The sequence below is a fragment of the Morus notabilis genome, unplaced genomic scaffold (genome assembly GCF_000414095.1).
Source record: "Morus notabilis unplaced genomic scaffold, ASM41409v2 Scaffold99, whole genome shotgun sequence".
NCBI lineage: Eukaryota > Viridiplantae > Streptophyta > Magnoliopsida > Rosales > Moraceae > Morus > Morus notabilis.
In genome coordinates, this window is record NW_010362482.1 from 194,054 (window position 1) to 215,044 (window position 20,991).

Consider the following 20,991-nt stretch of genomic DNA (forward strand, 5'->3'; position numbering starts at 1 on the left):
ATATTTTTTTTTTTTTTTCTTTGTTTTTATCTTCCCTTGAAGATCGGTGCGGTTCCTTTCTATCAAATGAATTAATTTCTTTATCTGTTATTTTGCCTTTTGCAGAAAAAAAAAAAAGGTGAACACAAGTTTTTTTACTTCTTTTATCTTCTATTTTCCGATTGAGAATCTCTGCATTAGAAACAAAGCTAACGCTTTCTGTCATGAACAACATGCCGTACAAAGGCTTGTACCCGAGCAATATTTCACGCGATCTTACTTCTTTTTTTCTTTTTTTTTAATATGATTTTACTAGTATTTTTTTTTTTTTTAAAATTAAGTTGCTTTCCCACAATGTTTCATTGATAGATTTCTTGTTGTGAATGAGAGATGATGGCGGTTGCCGTTTATAGTCTATTGAGTTTTGCAAGGGACGTTGTCGTTTGTAAAATTTACGTCGTTTTATATACTTTTGTAGTTGTTGCGAATAATTCATGATTTATCAAGGAGACGTTGGGGAATATATCGTTTTCCCGACATTAATATGCTGTCGTTTATAGCTGAATAGGAAATTGTTCTTCTAACATGTTGTCTGTAAATATCTCGTCGTTTACAGGAGACGTTGTCCCTAGAAAATAAAATTAAAAAATAAAAAATAAATAAAGAAGAAAATTCATTGCCCAAAAAAAAAAGGAAGATCCCTTAAAAAAAAGAAAAAGAAAAAGAAAGAAAGAAACAGAAAAAATCGGGGTCCTTCAACTTTCTTGGCGATGTAACAACAATATCTCCTTTTTCTGAAAAACAAAAACAACAATATATCTCCTTTTCTTTTTGAATTATTCTACAAAATTTCATTAACATATAATTTCTATTTGGACCAACATTAATCCCTATTTATCTTTCTCTTGAAAATTGATAAAAGCGCTTTGTTTTCTTTTGTTTTTTTTTCTTGATTAGATTTCGGAATCTCTCTCTCCATTATAAACAAAGATGATTACTTTATGTCACCAACACACGGTTCTCTCAAAGTCAAAAACGCTAAAAAATGGCGTTATTTTAAGAATCTTGAACCGACACCAAGCATATTCATAGCAAGAAAAAGAAGCCGTTGCAAAATCTCCCCTTGTTTGGACAAGACTGCCCTATTAATTTCCTTGGTTTAAAATTTAAATTACCTATAATAATAAATAATACAAATTTGCATATTTTGTCCATCCATTCCAAATTAGCGCACAAATTAAAATCAAGAGATTCTTTGCACATAAAAAAGTCCACGACTTTCCCATCCCAGTACACCATTATTACTATATAAAAATTAAAAAATTAAAAATAAAAAGGAACTAGACGTTGGGATTAAAAAAGAGCTTTTTTTCCATCAAATGGGACCCAATTAATTCACAAATCACACTCATACTCGTACTCATACTCAGACTCTGAACACTCCACTCGATTGGAAAGTTTCAAACTTTTTCTTCATAGATTCGTTTGGTAATTTTTTTTTTCCTGGGAAAAGGAAAAAAAGAAAGTTTTTTTTTTTTTTTCTTTTTCCTGCATTTCTTGGGTGTCAATTCAACGGTGAAATGGACCCAAGAGGGAGCTTGTAGTGATTCAAATTTAAAGAGTCGTAAAGGGTCTCGGAGCGTGCTAGAAAAGAGGCTTAGATATCACCAAAAAAAAAAAAAAGATAAGTTGAAAGATTATTGTGTCGTGAGTTGTAACTTGTGTGTTAATTCTTTTAACAAATTAAGTTGAAACGACAGAAAAATGGGGGAGTTGCCATGTCTCAGGAGATCATTCTCTCAGCCTTCTGGGGGTTTTCGTGAAGCCAAAGAGGTTAGTTTGCAACACTACTAGTATTGCATTGCAAAAATGTAAACTTTTGCGTTTTCTTGGATTTTTCATTAGTTTTCACGCAATGGGTTTCTCATACTTTCAAGAAATCTTTCGAGGGTATTCAGTATTTTTGCCCAACTTCTCTCTCTCTCTCTCTCTCTCGCTGTATTTTTTTTTTCTCCTTTTCCCGTTATGATTTGTTTGGCTGCCGAGACTTTATGGAAGGAAATAATAATAATAATAATAATAATAATAATAGTAATATTAACAATAACAGCTTGAAAATGGACGTGGAATGGATTAAAATGGCTGTTATAAACCTTCGAAGCTTTCTTTCTGTTATGTAGATTCGATTCTTTAGGAACCAAAATGAGCGTAACTTATGCTGCTTTGGTGGTTCTTGGTTTTTGGTGGTTCTCGGTTTGATCTTATAATGTTTGTTAGCTTTTATTTTTATTATTATTATTATTATTATTATTATTATTATTATTGTGATGAGATTTTGATGTTATGGGTCGATATATTTATGAAAATCAAAGCAATTTTTGTGTTTTTTTGTGTTTGTGTGAGGTTATTTGTCACGATGACTTGGCTTTTGAAGAGTTTGTGAGAAAATTGAATGCATTTGTTATTGCAGGGGGACCCCTTCCGCGCACTAGGCGAATCCGTCTCTTTCGGTAGGTTTTTGACAGACTCCCTGGCTTGGGAGAGATGGTCGGCATTCTCCCACAATCGGTACTTGGAAGAAGTTGAGAAATTTGCTAAACCGGGTTCTGTTGCTGAGAAGAAAGCCTACTTTGAGGCACATTACAAGAGAAAAGCTGCAGAAAGAGCGGCAGCCTTGCTCGAGGCTGCAAATGTGGTCACCACTTCAAATGTTGTAGAGCAGCCAGCAACTGAAGACAAGAAACGCAATGACTCTTTAATGGAGTCGGATATGGTGAAAGGAGAGATCGATGTGGGAGAACAACAGGACAAAGATGTTGCAAGTAATGTCACAATTTGTCCTTCCAATTCAAATTTGTGTGTCGAAAGGAATGAACCGGATGTTTCGGAGTTGGAAGGGGGAGGGGGAGGGGTGGCAATTCAAGAAAGTATGGACGTGGAGAGTTCTAATCCAGTTGAAATTTCAATCCCGCCAGAGAATAATGTAGACCTCAATAAGATTGAATCTACCACGGAAGAGAATATGCTTGGTAGTGAGGTAAACTTTCTTTCTTTCACTCTCTTTTTTGAAGACTGTTGATTTGTTTTTAGGGGTTTAATTGTTAGTATCTCATTAACTATGCAGGAAGCTAGAGATCAAGAGATTATAGCTTCAGCAAGCAAGAAAAGGTCATCCAGCTCCTCATCAAAGTCAACATCCCAAAACAAAGCATACAAGACCTTGTTATCTCCCGCCAAACAAATGACCCATGTACAAACCACGAAAGCGAACAATCTTGCTTCAAGGAGTAAGAATTTTGTGGAAGACATGGTTAATAAAAAGAATGCAAAATCACTTCACATGTCAATTCATTTCTCTTCTCACTCTGGTGGTGAAAGCAGCAAGACAACTTCGCCTATTATACAAAAAATCAAAAGCTTGAAAAATTTCACAGCTTCACTCAGTGTCTCCAAGAATAATTCAGCTTCTTCACAAACAAAAACAAAGGTATCTACTTTTTTCTCCAACATTTGTTTGATTAATGCCAATTTCTTCCTTCGTTTGTGTGGCCTAACGCAAATTTACTTGCGAACTTTAGGCATCTGTAAATGAATTAAAGAGACCGTCATTAAACCTCAAGTCTGAAGATAGAAGGTATTTTACTTTCTTTCCATTAAAAATTCGTTTACCCTTTGTGCCACTAAGACTTATTCACACTGACATGATATATGTATCTTACAGTAATAGGCCAATGTTAAACAAGTCCGTGGCCGGAGGAATAATAGCAGATCAGAAGCGAAATTCCCCCTCAAAAGAGTAAGAATACTGCACCTTTGTGTAAATTTATTTTGCCAGTACTATATGTCAATTTTCCTTTCCTGTTTTCCATCACTTTTTACTTGTGTAAATCTTCGTTCATTGATCTCATGTCACATTATATTCACATTTTTCTGATTTTATTTTCCATATTGATAAATTGTCACTAAATTACAAAGGTACTGCTTGGATTTACCTTACAAACTGTTTCTATGCAGAAACTCCAAATCCCCAAATGGCCGAGGAAGCAAACCACGGTCTTCTCTAATAACCTCTCCTTTCAGCCTTAGAAGTGAAGAGCGAGCAGCGAAACGAAAAGAGGCAAGATTAAAGACCATTGTACTTTTCATTCAGTCCTTATAATTGTAATTTACAGTTGTGCTAACACTTCCTTTTGGGGTCATTTTCCACGGCAGTTCTATGAGAAGCTCGAACAAAAAAGGAAGGCAGAGGAGATCGAAAAGAAGCATCTGCAAAAAAGATACCAGGTTCGAAACATGACCTTTCTATATCTAGTCCTTAGAAAAGCAGTCATTCAACCTTGTTTAGCTGAAATGGTTAAAGGTTGGATACGGAAAATTTTCTCTGCAGGACGTTAAGAAAGTGCAGCAAAGAACCAGCTCAAAAGCCAAACCAAATGAAGGTTTGTGTCCTGGATCACAATTGTCAACGAGTCACATAAAGAAGGTACTCACGTGTTTCTTTTAAACTCCTTTGTAGGTTAAAAACACCCCATAATTTGGTATGTTGAATGGTTTTTATGATCGTTTCGGTTAGTCAACGTCGAAGACAACATGTGGGTAATAGATATGTTGTGCTCAACGTTCAATTACCAGTTTCTTACTAAACACTTTTGCTTCTTAGTTTTCTGTTCTCATTTTTCTTCATTATTGGCTGTATGGTTGTAGGTCTCTGAATGTAACTTATACATCCCTCTGAATTTTTCACCCTCCATCTTTTTACTATTCTGTTTCTAATTAACATAAGAATAACTTTGTCCTTCAGATCCCTCCGACACAGCCTAGATCACCGTTGCTTGGAAGGAAGACAACTACCAGCAAGATCTCGGATGCAACTTCTCGTTCTTTAGCCAATACCGAAAGTTCCAAGTGCATCGAAAATAAACGAAGCACAAATTGGCCAGTCACTTCTCGCTTGCAGAAGAATGCACGCGAGAATGCATCTCCAAACATCCAGAGTTCAGCACTAAAACGATAGGGACAACCGTGTAAGAAATTTGTATGGAAAGTACAGTTGAAGTAGCGATTGATCCATCATCACCTGGAGCCACTTCTGTAATTAGACATTTGGGGGTGATTGTGATATGTGTTGTGGTCTGCTTTCAACATCAGTTAGGAAAGTTTTGCAGGATTTCATCTCCGTGGAAAGTGCATAGAAATTTTCTTTCCTACCAGTTTTGAAATTTATAGCATGAAAAAGCAACTTCTGATGTAACCAGACAAAAGTTCGTATAGAGTATGGAGTTTTATACTAAATGCTCAACTTTGCATTAGAAGAAAATTGATTTATTATTATTATTATTTTTTTTTTTTAGCACAAACCTGAATTTGCAAGCCTGATTTATTATGTTCTCCGAGCATGAGCCTGATTTATTAGTTAAAGAAAATAATCATAAGTCAACAAGGGCAATATCATATTTGTTGTTATTTTGCAGTTAACTTCTACTCTGTCTCAGTTTTCTGGTTTTATGAGAACGGAGTACAAAGTTATTGGAGCAAGCTTATGATGCTTTATGGTTGCCATCACTGCTATCATACACATCTCAACATCAAAAAACCAAACTGGTCAGAGAAATAATATCTCAATCCATTAATTTAAAGATCCACTTAAAAACTGGTTCATCATTTAGGGACAAGCAGAAAAGATCATCTTCATCCAAGACCGAGCAGAAAGAGCTGGCTGAGCAGTCAAGTCAATAGGCTTGGTCTAATATGGCATATTCTGTCATATCACAGGGATACTCGTAGCCGAACCTCAGTGAATCATACAAGTGAATGGGAACTTCATTGATGAGCCCTGCATCGATGTAGTCCGAAAATCCTAAGTTTCTGACTCCTAGAGTGTCTCCATAGGAATCCCCTTGAAACAAAACTTGCAAGTCATCCTCAAAAGAGGCAAGAGTTGAAGATGACCCGCTTGCTAAGTTTAGGACATCTCTTTGAGCAGACTCTATATCAGCAGTGCAACTTAAACAAGAGGCTTGTGTAGTAAGGGATGATGTACAAGGGTAAATGGGCTCAAGAGCTCGTTGATGGTTTACTATGTTGGACTTGGAACTTTGAGGAAAGGGATCGAGTATACTTACTTTTGGACTAGGATCACTGATTTGGTTGCTTCCATATTCAGGACAAGGAGGCTTACTCTTAGTGGGACCAGATATGCCTCTCTCTGCAGTACATGGAATTGACTGTAGAGAATCAGCATTGACATGGTTCAATGGATCAGGCAGTGGCAACTTGGTGAAGCCATTTTCTAAGTGGACAAATGGCGTATGTTCTTGTCCAAATTGAACATCTGGTACTTCACCCCAATAAGACTTTGTTGGGATACCGGAATTGAAAGCTGCAAAGTCGACTTCAGATTCCAATGGTTGGAAAGAACGGTTGAAGCCCATCTGTGAATTCTTGGTCTTGTGAGAATCAGGAAGGTTCACTGGGGGTCTCTTGGGTTCCATGACTGGCTCTGAGATTATGCTCTTCAGATCATCTTCATGGCTGCTGGGGTCCACAGTCCTGGGAAGCAAGCTATTGCCAGAAAATAGGTAGCTGCTATTCACAACATCACTTTGGTGAATGGAGCCAAAGCTTCCTGGAGGATCTTTTGGAGATGCATCAGAATGCTTCATGCCAGAATTCTCCTTTTCTTTTTGTAGCCTGCTCAAATAAAGGCGGTACTTCTGTATTGTTTGAAATTTCAATGCAAACATATCAGCTATCACATTCACAGTAGAGTTTTCCCTTGTTTTAACTGAACCATTTTAATAAAACCAATCATCATCACATCTAATTCCAGCCACAAAAAATAAAATAAATAAATAAAATAAAGAGGCAGAAGTTTGTAAATCTTCTTGGTATTTGTAACAAGAAAAAAAAAAAAAAAAAAAAGAGGGAACTACATATAGAAGCAATAGCAAGATCATATATAATAAATATTTTCGAGTATATCATAATGCTTCATCCCACCAAAAGAAAATTTTGTTTTGTTTCTTTTACTTTTTGTAGTCTTCTGAAGTAAAAGTGGTACTTCTGCACAGTTGGAAACTTCTCAATTTTCACCTAATTTCACCAGATAATTTCAATAAAACTAAATATGATCACATCTTTTTCCAGCAAATATAATAAAATAAAAGCAAAAGTAAATAAGAACCCATGTCCATTGATCCCATGAAGTTGCAGTATTCCTTGAAATAGCAAAAGTTTGTAAATCATACAAAAAATATGATAACTATCATCAATTAAATCATTAGGATTAGAAGTTTGAGGAAGACAAAAGTCAAAAGTAGAGCATTCCCAACTATCCAAATATTCTGCAGGTTCACATGCCATGAAAGTGTAATATAGACAAATATCTGTCACTACTAAATAAAAATCCTGTCCATAGTATTGTGCAACCAAATTTTTTATTTTAACAACCTAATAATAACCATAATAATCTCATGCAAACTGCTGCGCCAGTACAAAGCCTATTAGAAACAATTTTTCTAGTCATATATTGAGGAAGACTAAAAAGTAAGGTAGAGCTACCTGCAAGTGGCTTGCAACATTCTCCCTTGTTAACCATGGCACATTCATCAGGTCAAGAATTTTTTTGGGACCAACTTCTGCCAAACAGACATTACACATCATGGCTCTGTAGAAGCATAATAAAAATGGTGGCTATATCATTAAAAAAATGACATTAATGACAATTATGCATCCAAACATATATAGCTTAGCATCCATTTTGAAAAATTCCCCATTCAACGATGGTGATTAATGACCAATCTTTGAAAAATAATAGATTGACTTACTGTCAAATCCTATCTGATTAACTGCCTTTACAAATTTCTGATGAAGATCAACTGACCATACTACTCTAGCTTTTTTGGCAGAAGAAGCATCACTAAAGTCTTTCTCATCATGGTTTTTCTCCATATCTTTCCTTTTTCTGACAGAAGTGAGATCGTCCACACTAAGCAAGTGGCCATCATCAGAATAATCTGATCCATTTCTTGTTAAATGCATGCCTTCAATAATACTCTCGTGATTTTCAATATCTTTTATTTCGTGTATTTTCTTTCTAAATACATGTTGCCATATATTCTTGAGTTCTTTCATTCGTATAGGCTTAAGCAAATAGTCACAGGCTCCATGTTGGACACCTTTCATTACTCTACTCGTTTCGCCGTCTACAGACATCACTGCATAGGTGCAAAAACACAACTTGTAAGCACTCAAGCCAAGTAAATAAGAATATCTAGGACAAAGCTTCATTTCTTTTTTCTTTTTTTTGTTCATTTGGCAAAGAACTGACTGATCACGGGGAGATCCATCTCCAGTCCAACATGCTCAAGAAGTTTGAAACCATCCATGTCGGGCATGTTGACATCACTTATAACAATGTCGAACACATCTTTTCGCTCGCGGAGCAATCTTAGCGCGTCTGTTGCTAAGCCGCATGTTGTAACTGTAAGAGAGAAGCAGGGGAAATGATGTCAAAATGAATGAGAAGTAACTTGGCAACATTCTTTCAAAACATTGGCTTGAAAAATATAGATAACCAATTGCGACCATGGCTTTCTTAAAGCCAAATGTAACAATTTCGGAAAGTATTTGATTATATTGGCATGAGATAAGTCTAGAAGAAGGAAAAAGAGAACACTCTTGAGTAATCGTCCTACACTTATCACCTTGATTGATAGAACAAGTTGGAGCGGTATAGGGCTAAATCTATCAATCGGTCTTCAAATGTAACGAATGCCCTTTTGCAAGAAATTTGCTAGAGTGACTATCTAACAAAGTGAAATTGGCAAAGTGATTTTCTTCATTTTTTATAAAAAAACAACCACTCAGTCGTTTTTTTGTAAAAAAGGGTCGTTCTTGTTCCTGGTCGTTCCATAGTCATTTTGCAAATAAAATTTTTTCAAAATTTATTTTGCTAATAAAACTTTTCAATTGAGTCATTTTTACAGTATCTAGATGAAAACTATAAACGCAAAGCCAAAGAAAATACAGAACTTATTTTTCTGCCACACTTCTAAAAAACATAGGCCTACGAAAAAGGTCTGTCCAGCTCTATCGTGTCTCTATATCAAATTTGGCAGAGAACAGCTAATTCTATTAACACTACAACAATCTGAGATCTCTTGTATTATGTTGTGGAGAGTTCTGTGGTACCCTACCGGTTGGACATAGTTCCAGACTGCTCGATCTTCATTAAGGTCTGCTAAATTATCGTATTTTTCTTAATCTAACATGATTTTGATTATGACTAAAGCTTCTTTGCTCTATTTATGAACCGAAGATTTTCTTGGTGGTATTTAACTTAACGATCTACATTATGCCAAGGGGTTGTCATAAATTCTAATCTGATTGAGATTTTATTTTCCTTCATCAAACTAACTTATCAAGAGAATAGCTTCAACCAATTGAGTTGCTTACAACTTATCCTCAATACAGTGGTCATCAGATCATGTACAATTCTGAATGGTAATCATTTTTATTTTTGGTAAATTCCAAGTCTTTATTGCTAGAAAACGTCATGTACTTAAAAGAATCCATCTCTTTGGGTGAGGAAACCAAGCTTCTAGATAAGTAAGAACTAAAAGCAATACTTCAGAGAAGAACACGGAAGTGATTCACAAACAAACATCACTTTTAGTCATTTTCATAACTTGAAAACCCACCTGATTCAATACAGACAAATAGCTACATAGATGCTGAACAAAACACATGCCAAAGCAACAAAAGCAAAAAAATTTACAGTTCTTTCTTCTTTTTTTTTTTTCCTAAAATTTGAAAGCACACCCACATAGCGTTTACACAAAAATAGTCCAAAAATCAATAATCCATAACTTGAAAAAGACTACACAAGAATAAACAACCAAAGTGACAAGAGTGAATCATATTGTAAGGCATGATTTACCTTCGTAAGAACACTTTTTCAGCATCTTTTCTAGAATCCTAAGCCATGTCGGGTCGTCGTCCACAACAAGAACTCGGAGCCCGGCAGGAAAAGCATCACTCCGAGGAGAAGAAAAACCGTTCTCCATGGTGAAAGGAGTTGAAAGAAAAAGAACAAAAGGTTAGTATTGAAGTCTAGGGGGGTTAGAGTAGAACTTTAGCATATGTGAGACTAATATATATGTCACTAACTTCTTAAAAAATATATATATAATTAAAAAAAATACGGTTTTGTTTGGATTTTAACAGAAGCGGACAGATAGAGAATATAAGCGCCTGGATACTAACTGTCTCCGTACCTCATGTTAGACTGTTAGCCTCTAACCACCTTTCTGTTTTTTTTTTTTTTTTAAACACTATTTTCTTATATCAATCTTCAGGCTTAAGAAAAAAAAATGGTAACTTTGAGATATTGGGTGTAGAATAATGAGATAATTAAAAGGGGTAGAATCTAAAGGTGGGGAGAGGAAGAATGTTTGAATAAGCAAAGCATCTTATGACAAAAAAAAAAAAATTATGCATGAATTCATCACATTGAAGCAATCTTAATTTGCTTTGGACAAACTATAAAGCTTAATTTGACTATTTATATGTGTATATTAAAGTCATAATCTTCACGTAAAGAGATACTGATTTTATCATGGTTGTGGTACTTTTACTTGGAACTTGAAAGCACTAATACAAGTTGTTGGTAAAAAAAAAGATTCCACCTAAAAAACAAGCTTTTTCTTTTTCACCTTTGTGTAAAAGGAATAGGTATAAATCATTTACTTATGGACAATTTGAATTCTTGATGTGGAAAAGAGAAAGTAGAAGGATGGTATGGATCCGAGAGAATGTGCAATTAACAACAAGATCCAAATAGCAGGGAAAGAAGATAAGGCTCTCTTTCCTTTTATGTTGTTTATTGTGTACCATGTTGTACCTCATTCGTCACATTCTTTCAAAAGCTTTATGACTAAATTTTCAGCCAAATAAAAAAAAATTGAAAAAAGCTTTATGACTAAATTTGGAAATTGGCCATGATTCAATTGAGACAAAAGCAACATCATTCATTCGTTGTCTTTACTTAAACACACTTTACTCATTTTTCTTATCACAAGGAAAAATATTGTCTCCAATCATTTTGTCTAATATATGATTTAATACAAGAAACAGTACAGTTCACCTTTTTTTTTTTTTTAACTGCAAATACAGAAAATGAAAAAGGAACTAATACCTTATGAGTGTTTAAATTTACACCGCAAAAAAAAATGATGATGATACATCTTAAGAATCTCTGGCATCTCAATAGAACTTTGAGATTAAAATGAAAATGAAAAAAAAAAAAAATGAGAGATCAAGAGAAAGAAGATTGGCATATATTATTACCTTCCTAAGACAATGAGAATAAACAGATTTTTTTTCCCCTTTGCTGACCACTAGAGGAAGATGAAAAAAAAAAAAAAAAAAAAAAAAAAGGAATTACATGTGGAAGCCTTTAACGTTTGGTGAAAGGCACGTGGAATACATTTAGGAGACAAAATGGAAAGCGTTTTAAGAAGAGTAGTGGTTTGGAGAAGCCAAAACCATCTGTACTTGAACACAAAATAAAATCCAATTGACCAAAAAACCACTATTTTTTTTTCGCTTTCTCTTCTTCTTTTTGACATTTGTTATACTTTCAACCAATACATGCATGCCATGCACTCAAGCTCAACTATAGTTGATCTTACTCAATTCTTTTATAAGTCCTTTCAATAAACTCTAAAATAATAAAAGTGGAAGCAATAAGAAAAAAAAAAACTTTTTCATGTTTGGATGCCCAATAATTCACATAGTTTAGAGCATCTCTATGTACTTGGTAGAGAGGTTTCAATTTTTTTAGCTCAATATTTTATTGCAAAATATTTTAATATAAAAAACCTCTTCTTCTCTTAAGAACTATATATTTTTTTTTTTTTTGAATGACACAAATCCAATCTCAGAGAGACAAAATATCTTTATCAATTCAAGTTATCAACCTAATCACATAGCTTTCTTCTGTCTCCAATTAATTAGTGCGTGATTTTCACGCTTTGATAGTATCTTCTTCTAAAGCATGAAAATGGAGAGCTAGAGAGATTCCAAAGTTAAATTAAGTTTTTTATGTTAATTACTTACCGCACTTAAATTTGCATGCAATGTTTTTCAATTCTCAAGAGCACCATATACTAAATATGAAAGCAACTTTAGCTTTATAAAGGAAGAAGGTTCCAATTGCTTTCTGATTTTGCTCTATTTTAACCTCTAGTGACATCTCTAGTGACATAACATGCATGCGTAAATATAAAGAGGGTTAAAAAAAGTTTAAATTGAAATTATGAGTATTACTGATAAAATACTATCTGGGAAAATAAAAATAATTAAAGCTTATGTTCTGATCTCTAGAAGTAGTAGACTTGTCATTATCATTATCGTTAAGGTATATTCCATAAAAAAAAAATTAATCAAAAATGTATTTATGTTATAATTTGAAACTTAAGAGGGAAACGCTTGATACAAATGAAAATTAGGGTTCAAATTGTAAGGAGAATTTATAAAATTTTTCCTATATATTAATTGAGGCCACTATAACCAAAAAGAAAAGAGGAAAAAAAATTAAAAATTAAAGACAAAAAGGTTTAAGACCATAATGTGCCATTTGTTCCATGTTGGTGCCACAGAAAGTTGCATATTCTTGTTGAGGTCCATTTTTTCAGGGAGAGAAAAGGGTTATTTCCATGTTCTAATGATCACTTAATTAAGTTTCGTGACCAATTAGAGCAGGTTTTGTAGCGCACTTTGTGCTATGTGATTTAAGCCTAAGAATAAGTGGCAAACCCATTTGAAGTTTTAGTGTCATCCTCCATAATTTAATCAAGTATTAATGGAGTAATTATCGGTGTAAATTTATCAGTTTCTTTTAAGTGGGTAATTGATATTTGCTTATTGCGGTTCAACTCTCAATAATAGGAGCCTAAAGGCATACTTTTTGAGAGTGGGGTATAGAAGGGCTTTTAAGAGAGAGGAAAAAAAAAAAAAAAAAAACACTAAATGGCTCTAAAAGGAAATGCCCACTTACAAATTCTTTATGTGAAGGAGCATTTTTTTACTTAAAAAGATGATGAGCATGATTGGTGATTAACAAATTGGGAGGATGGACTTCATGCAACTTCTCTTAAGTGGAGAATGCTTTTTGATTAATTTAATTAAAAGTTGGAATATGGCTCTGCCTTATGCTCTCCTATGATGCTTCAGCTGTTCTTGCTCTTTACCTGTTTATTCTCTCTCTCTCTCTCTTTTAACCTTTTCATTTCCAAAATTTTTACTGATACTTCTCTTCCAACTGTTATGTTCAGATGCTGAAGAATGCAATGAGCATTCTTGTTCCCAGAATATGCCAAATCCTATGGTTTGGCACCCCACTTGAGGCCTTGAGGGTGTTTGGTATGCACCTTTACACATAATTTTATTCCCTTTTTTTTTTACATCTTCAACATTTTTAACATGAATTTGTTGAGATAGATGCTCATGTTAATTTATAAGGTTAATGTCGTTGGTGTCTTCTAAATTTTGGGGTCATTCGTAGTTTGCCACTTTCATTTTATCTTCTCAATTTAAAATTTATCCCACTTAATCCTTTTTGTGAAACATTTTGTTAAAATCAGCAGAAAAAAGGGTTAAGTATGATGATTGGTCTCCTTGCATTTGTTTTTAATGGAAGTTCTAATAAAAAAACCGCGTGATCTTACCGTCTCCTTTTCTTCATCCGTGTTTAATAGAAATTCTAACATAAATGAGTTAAGTGAGACCAAAGGATAAATTGAGAGTTTTAAGATTCGAAAATAAGAAACAAACACCTATGAGAATAATCCTAATTAATATTTAGAAATTATAATTTGTGCCCATCATCAGTCAGTATATGGCACTCATCCTTGGCTATGGGCCCAATACTCAACTTCACCTTTGTTTACATAAATGGGCTCTGATGGGTCCTGTCAAAGTCCTGAGAACAACTAGGAACAACTTGATCTGAATTGGTTTCTAAGTTTGTTAATGTAGATGAGTTAAGTTAACTACCATGGCAAGCCATCCATAGTATATATAAAGCTCCTGATTGGAGTTCCTTAAAGACTTAATCAAGGAAATCTAAGACATGAAAGGGAGTTAAACAGAAAAAGATTACGACAAAAGCTTCAATCTTTGCTTGCAGTAAGGGATGGGATGGGGATGGTAAGCGTTTAATCATCCTTGAAAATGCTACAAAAAGAATATTGATGAGTAGCATTGTGCACATCCTAATCTTACACAAAATCAAAAAATTTGTCAAACAAAGATTTTTTTACAAACAATCAACTTCTAAATGTACTAGCCTGGTTAAAAAAAAATTAATTAATTTGCATCAGTCATCAGTCATTTAATGGAGTGATTGTTCTCCTTTGTAAGGTCACGTATTCAAGTCAGACCTCGTATTCGAGTTAGCCTGCAGATGTCTGTAGAACGCGGGACTACTTACCTCTATTCCTATGAACCACTTATTTAACTCTAAATGCAAAATAAAAAGCAATTTCTGTGCTACACGACTATACTAATGAGGTATCATCGTGATGTTAAACTTTGGCAAAGAAATCATATTCAATTCTAGCCATAAACTTCTCTCTCTCTCTCTCTCCAATTATTATAGTTACAGGCAACTGTCAAACCAGCTTTTCTCTTCCACTTCATTGAGCTTGCAAGAGGTAAACAGCCAACAAGAATCAAAGCTTGATAATGACATCAATATTAATAAAGAAAGCGCCTCTAATTCTTGATTCATGACCAAATCAAACAGGGAAGGAAGTGGGGCTCTATTACTATAAAAATCATTATTGCAAGAGAATCAAGTTTTGTATTATTATATATTTGACCCACGTCTTTAATCATGTATGGAAAAGTAATAAGCAGAAGCCCAGATACACATAAATTTCTTGCCATTTGCACCCCAAACTCAGGTTCCAAAAAAGCTGAGTTAAATGCCAGGCATACCTTTTTTTTTTTTTTTTTTTTTACATTATGTACTATTGCAACAAAGATGTAGTCCCATAATCCTTGCTTTTATCCAGGCTGCTCTATGCTTAGTTTTTACAATCTCCAAAGCTCCTTCCTTGACTATGTACAGCTACCATGAAACAGCTCACAACAAGCCATGATCAGCGGTAGGCGCGACGCCAAACTTCTCTATTTACAGGACTCTATATACAAGGGGGTAGTTAGCATTGCATGAATTGTTGCACCAGTCTTTCCTCCGTAGGTCAGAGCATGTAATCAAATAATAATACATGTGTGTCTGGGATAACGAAAGAAGGCAGGTTTTCGATGTAACGATAGAAGCGTCTCAGGTTTTCCTTTGCAAGAGTTACCGGATCAACCACATCATTGTTGCTCGTGAGAACCCACAAGTCTGTCGAGCTAACTCTCTTGAGGCTGCCGCGGCAGAATGGGCAGGATTCTGATCGCGCGTTCCTGTGATTGAAGCACATTTTTTAGTTACAAAAAGAACAAGAAAGCTTATTTCTCTAACTACACTTTCCACGGGTAATCAACAATTTTCATGAATGTTCAAAATTAACTTGAAAGGCAAAAATAGAAAATGATGGTACCAATCATGGAAGCAGCAGATGCACATAGAGTGCCCACAGTTTGGCAACACCATCATCGTTCCATTTTCCATGCATATCCCGCATTCATCATCTCTCTCTAGGTCTTTATCCGAAACCACTCTTCGGCTTTCCTCTCGTTTACCGCTTAAAACTTCTGTGTACTGGTTTCTAGTGTCATCACCATCCAATTCAATAAACTCGCCTCGAAGTTGCCTGAGTGAAGGATATATCACAGCTGCAACAAGATTTCAATCAAAAACTACGACGAAAAAATGTGGTAACCCGGAAGTGTTTAAAAGGTCACAGATAAAAAGACATACCATAAAATTCCCTTAAACTGGCTTTCCTTTCTTTTGAGGAAGACGCTGAAGGAATTCCGTCAACATATACCTAAACCATATATGCAAGGCTTAGTTTTGGTTTTAAGAAACTATAAATAAACAGCAAAATCACTTAAAACAGTTAAACTAGCCCCATTGAATTGATAATCATGGAATTAAGAAACAAGATAACAATTAAAAAAAAAAACCTTGTATATTAGTATATGGAGAAGGCCTAAATAGCTAGGCAGAGAATCAGTGCAACTATAGTCCATCCATTCAATCAAATACAGGAAAAGCGGAGCCAAGGGACTGTAAGACAATCTCATCTGAACACAATCCCCATTATAATCCCTGGGGAGAGAAGCAGCCCTGCAAATCCTCAATCAAAATCAAGATGGTCAACTCATCAGGGTCAACGCCCAAGAAGGAGAAAAGTAAATGGAATGGATTACATGAGCTTTATAAAAAATAAATAAATAATTATTGAAAATACCAAACTGTTAGACCAAACAACCTTGGAAAACTTATTAACCCACCTTTACAATTTTTATAAGAAAAAAATAACTTGCTTTTAATAACAAACTATGCAGGAACATGAAAAGACTGGACAAGTAACAAAATTTTTTTGAACAAAATGGCCGTAAGTTATATATGATTGATTGGTTGATGCATATTTCACTAAAACAAATATTCAGAAATCATCAATATACAGTGAATTTTAAACCCTTCTTGACATATATCATCCAAAAAAGTACCACAATTCCGTTCAATTAACAACCCAATTTACTCAATTATACAAAAAAAAGGGGAAAAAAAAACTATTGCTTTACTGATCAAGAGCATAAAAAAGGCAAATGTGTATCAGAGAATTCGATCATAGACAACAGCAAAAAAAAGATAAAAATTGGAAATTTAAACCAAAGTTCAAATTTTTAAGACCCTCAACCCCCAAAAACAGAAGGAAAAAACTCACAAGTTATTGGCATGCTGTATATCCGCTTCAAGAGCTTTGAGAGATTCTCTGTAAGAAGATTTATTCGCCTGATTTTGCCACATATGTTCACCCTTTAAGGAAGAAAAAAAAAACACAGATAGAGAAAGAGAAGGAAGAAAACCAAATACAACAACAAAAGACAATACGAGGAAAGAGAACGAGATTAAAAAACAAAAAACAAAAGGATTATAGTTTGAGAGAATGTTGGAGAAGAATAGTTTGTTTAAAAACATGAGATTGAAGGAAGATAGAGAAAAACTTGATATATATATATATATATATATATGTAGAGAGAGAGAGAGGGAGAGAGAGAGAGGGAGAGTTTGCTTAGTTTTGAAACCTTTGAGACTAGAAGAAAAGAAAGGGATATCTTCATCATCTTTCTCTTTCTTTGTCATGTTAATGTTATCTTAATATTAAAATCTTTTTTTTTTTTTTGTCATTTATTTCTCTCAACTGCTCTTTGGAGGCTTTCCCTCTCAGCTTTTTCCAACTCTTGATTTTTACTTTCCCTACTTTCGGCTGACTCAGCCAGCTCTACCCATTTGTCGCAAAGTAAATTCTAGTAATTATGATGTGGGGCTGGGGTAGTGCAGGTGGTCATTTTCATCTTTACAAATGCACCCTGATTTTACATTTACACCCCTTTTCTCCAAAAAAAAAAAAGAAAAAAAAAAATACATTTAGGTCCCGTTTATTTTGTCATTTGAGTTTAAAATTCGAGTTTTACTACAGTAAAAAACTTTCAGAAATAGTCACATTTAACTTTTTTATTACAGTAAAAAATTCTCACATAAAATCACATATTAATTCGAATTAACGAAGTGATCAGGACCTTAGTTCACAAATTTAACTTGAAAAATTTTTATAAATGTATGTCAAACTTCTTGTTGATTTACATATTGACCCTGGAACTTTTTAATTTTGGGATTTTGTGACTTATTTATTATCCATTGATTATTGTCTGATTGGTGGACTGCATTACTATTAATCCACGAATTTAATTACAAATGATAAATGATAAAAAATTAAGATTCTGTTCATTTTATAAATTAAAATTTAAAATTTAAGTTTTATTATAGTAAAAAATTTTTAAAAATAGTTATATTTAATTTTTTTATTTTAATAAAAAATTTTCATATAAAATCATATCTCAACTTAAATTAACGAACTAAACGGTCCTAACAATCATTAGTGCAAATTGCCAGGGTGTGCATCTTATTTCTCTTTTTCCTTTGGAGTATCGTCATTAACCTTCTTTTTTCCATTTTTGTGCTAGCTTTTGGGCCAGGCTAAATGAGCATGACTGTATGAGGCTCAGCAGTCCTTAAGGCCATTGGCTGAACCTGGTCCAAAATTGTCAACTCCTTTTTTTTTTTTTTTTTCCTTCTTGAATTCAAGAAAAGAGTCTTATTCGTTTATTTTATTAATTTAAATTTTTAATTTTAATTTTATTACAGTTAAAATTTTTTATAAAAAATAACATTTAATTTTTTTATTACAGTTAAAAATTCTCATATAAAATCACATATCAACTCAAATTAAAAGCTCAAATCGATAAATTAAATGAGTTTTTTAATAGACGACCATTAATTATTCGTTGTGAATCGTTTACAATGTGATTCAATTTCAGGCAACAAATAAATAATGTTCAGCAATTCATAAAAAAAAAGTATTTTGAAAGTCACTAATAATTTAAATTAAGAATAAATTAAAACTATAAATCAACAAAAACATGTAAACTTGTTCAACATAGATTTCTCTAAACTAGTGGACCCAACCTACGACACTACACTAGATGAATTATAAGAAGAAATCAAAATTGGATTTGAATTACTCAAACAAATGAATATCCGGGTGACGTATCACTTATATTCATCAACTACTACCAATTTTCAATTGGATGACTTTCTAAATTTAATGGTAAGTGGAGTTTATAGGTTTGAAATATAGAAGGCATTGAACATCTCTCTTGTAATGTCTATTTGTTAAGACAAAGTTTAAAAATTGAGCTTGAACACTAGTGTCATTGTTAGTATACCAATTCATCTCAAAAGCTTAAGCTGTTAAGAGGTGAGCCAATAATACTTTTATATGTTAACACTCTTCTTCATGTGTGGGCTGGACAATGGGCAATCATATATGTAAATTAATTGAAAAGTCCAATACGTGAATATTTAAGCTCAATATATATTAAAGACCCAACACATGAATATTTAAGTATGAGATATATTAAAGACCCAACACATGACAATTTTAAATGGAGATAAAAAGTGCAATTACGAGAGTTTGAACTCAAGACTTTCCACTCTAATACCATGTTAGTTTACCAATCCATCTCAAAAATTTAAACTGTTAAAAGGTAGGTTAACAATAATTAACAGTCATAAAAAATAAAAAATAAAAACTCATTTTGTCTTGTCGTTTGTAGACATAACTTAAGACCGTCTCTTATGTACATTATTATAATTAAATTCATTCAGTAGGTGGTGACTAAAGTCGAATGCATTAATAAGTGGAAAACGCATATTTAAACCCATGGAATTTTGAGTTCTTGAAAAAAAAAATAATAATAATTAATAAACTCACACACACACCCAAAAAAAAAAAGTCATGAACTCATTATGTACGTGATAGAAAGAATATTACAGAAATTATTTAGAAGTGAAAAGAAAATTATCAATATTATATTAGTTTTGACCATTAAAACTTATCTGGTTTCATTTCACGTAGTTTTTCGTTTCAATATGACTTTATTATTAGCCATGATTGTATTATATGAATGAGATTTAAAAACAAAGAATGTGATTGTGGCAGAAAGAATTTAAATCTTTGAGCTTTTTTTTACCAGCTTCAAACAATAATATTGATAGCTATAAGCAAAATAAATAAAACGAAATCGGCACCGAGCCTTTCGCCATTGCCGTGTGAATTTATCAATTAAATATTCCATTATTTAAATACTTTTCTTTTTACGATTTAATATTTATCAAGTGCCTATAATTCTTCCAATAACTCGTATTAATACGCGACTATATATGTACACACCTCTAAAAAGAAACTATATGCGAACATATATACACATACGTATCCGCGTTAAATGATGGGTTGGGTATCGAATCTTGTGGGCCCCAAGAAATGGACTTCCATCTAATCAGCCCATTGTTTAGCCATTCACACGGAGAAAATGGAGAATTTACCTTGAGAGATGAGGCTGGTATTTACTCTTTATTTTTTATAAATACATATTTGTTATTGTAAGTATTTAATTAAAAAAGTTATAAATTAAGAGTAAAATATAAAAATTTTGAACTATATATTTTTAAGAGGTATTTGTCAATATTAAATGTTAAAAGGTAATCGTGATAAATATTCTTTTAAAGTGCACGAGTCAGGATTTTTACTTTTTACTATTTATTCATAATCTTTTTAGTTAAATAATTATATTAATAAAAAAGTATTTATAAAAAATAAGAGACTTATATATTTTTAAAATAAATTCTCCATTTTCTGAAGGCTTATATATATCCTAGATGATGCCACTTCATTGCTTTGTTGCTTATTGGGTATGGCTTCTAAAATCTGGGCCAAGTGGAGGGCATCTTTTACCCACTTTGTCCTCTCTTCATCACAAAATGTCAAAAACTTTATAAAAATGTATAAAAATGAAAAGGTGAGTTAAGAAGAGATATATTTCCTAATTTTTTTTCTTAACCCACTTTAATGTATACTTTTTGTCATTTGTGGGCCGTCCAATGAAAAACTCTGCAAATGTGATTGAGTGAACTACTCCTTTATTGAGTTAAGACCCGTCAATTTTTTGTCTCCTAAATTGTCTTTCTAATTAAATTTAGACCCCTTATAAATCATTTAAATATTTTTAGAAGTTAAATTTACATGAAATGATAATTAATAAATATCTGAATTTAGGGGGTTGGAAATTAATGGTCATATTCAGACAAAAAAAAATAAAAAATCTCGAAATACCTCCATCGCCTCCTCTCCTTGGATCTCTCTTGCTCTCATTATCGCTTGCAAACATTCTCTATCTCTTTATCATGGCTCCACCCGTGAGTAG

The 20,991-nt window shown here is 33.3% G+C and overlaps 3 protein-coding genes and 1 long non-coding RNA gene across 4 annotated transcripts; 2 read left to right on the plus strand and 2 right to left on the minus strand.

The window, feature by feature from the left end:
* The first annotated feature begins 1,708 nt into the window (after nucleotides 1–1,708).
* Nucleotides 1,709–4,138, plus strand: LOC21410225 (protein WVD2-like 7). Its single transcript, XM_024168212.1, has 6 exons — nucleotides 1,709–1,812; nucleotides 2,450–3,016; nucleotides 3,104–3,466; nucleotides 3,558–3,613; nucleotides 3,701–3,775; nucleotides 3,994–4,138. Exons 1-6 carry the CDS (start codon nucleotides 1,744–1,746, stop codon nucleotides 4,136–4,138), a joined length of 1,275 nt encoding a protein of 424 aa, XP_024023980.1. The 5' UTR covers nucleotides 1,709–1,743.
* Nucleotides 4,139–4,190: 52 nt separating this feature from the next.
* On the plus strand, nucleotides 4,191–5,228 carry LOC112092319. The gene is made up of 3 exons (XR_002902535.1): nucleotides 4,191–4,263; nucleotides 4,367–4,462; nucleotides 4,781–5,228. It is a non-coding gene; the product is annotated as an uncharacterized LOC112092319 (long non-coding RNA).
* A 197-nt stretch (nucleotides 5,229–5,425) lies between these two features.
* On the minus strand, nucleotides 5,426–10,085 carry LOC21410226 (two-component response regulator ARR11). Its single transcript, XM_010102004.2, has 5 exons — nucleotides 9,920–10,085; nucleotides 8,309–8,461; nucleotides 7,806–8,195; nucleotides 7,540–7,616; nucleotides 5,426–6,692 (listed from the first exon to the last, which is right to left on the minus strand). Exons 1-5 carry the CDS (start codon nucleotides 10,044–10,046, stop codon nucleotides 5,709–5,711), a joined length of 1,731 nt encoding a protein of 576 aa, XP_010100306.1. The 5' UTR covers nucleotides 10,047–10,085; the 3' UTR covers nucleotides 5,426–5,708.
* A 4,740-nt stretch (nucleotides 10,086–14,825) lies between these two features.
* LOC21410227 lies at nucleotides 14,826–17,153 on the minus strand. Its single transcript, XM_010102005.2, has 5 exons — nucleotides 16,893–17,153; nucleotides 16,126–16,288; nucleotides 15,917–15,986; nucleotides 15,597–15,831; nucleotides 14,826–15,459 (listed from the first exon to the last, which is right to left on the minus strand). The coding sequence occupies exons 1-5, from the start codon at nucleotides 17,144–17,146 to the stop codon at nucleotides 15,249–15,251; spliced, it is 933 nt and encodes a 310-aa protein (XP_010100307.2). The 5' UTR covers nucleotides 17,147–17,153; the 3' UTR covers nucleotides 14,826–15,248.
* Nucleotides 17,154–20,991: the final 3,838 nt, after the last annotated feature.

Bases quoted from the DNA above. Each gene is read 5' to 3' on its own strand.
- LOC21410225 (XM_024168212.1), top strand. From the start codon at position 1,744: ATGGGGGAGTTGCCATGTCTCAGGAGATCATTCTCTCAGCCTTCTGGG. The intron at 1,813-2,449 runs GTTAGTTTGCAA...TTGTTATTGCAG, and splicing joins GTTTTCGTGAAGCCAAAGAG to GGGGACCCCTTCCGCGCACT. The intron at 3,776-3,993 runs GTAAGAATACTG...GTTTCTATGCAG, and splicing joins CGAAATTCCCCCTCAAAAGA to AAACTCCAAATCCCCAAATG.
- LOC21410226 (XM_010102004.2), bottom strand. From the start codon at position 10,046: ATGGAGAACGGTTTTTCTTCTCCTCGGAGTGATGCTTTTCCTGCCGGG. The intron at 7,617-7,805 runs GTAAGTCAATCT...TCTGTTTGGCAG, and splicing joins TAATCAGATAGGATTTGACA to AAGTTGGTCCCAAAAAAATT. The intron at 6,693-7,539 runs GTAGCTCTACCT...CAAACAATACAG, and splicing joins ATGTTGCAAGCCACTTGCAG to AAGTACCGCCTTTATTTGAG.
- LOC21410227 (XM_010102005.2), bottom strand. From the start codon at position 17,146: ATGTTTTTAAACAAACTATTCTTCTCCAACATTCTCTCAAACTATAAT. The intron at 16,289-16,892 runs GTGAGTTTTTTC...GAGGATTTGCAG, and splicing joins ATACAGCATGCCAATAACTT to GGCTGCTTCTCTCCCCAGGG. The intron at 15,460-15,596 runs GTACCATCATTT...CTTCAATCACAG, and splicing joins ATCTGCTGCTTCCATGATTG to GAACGCGCGATCAGAATCCT.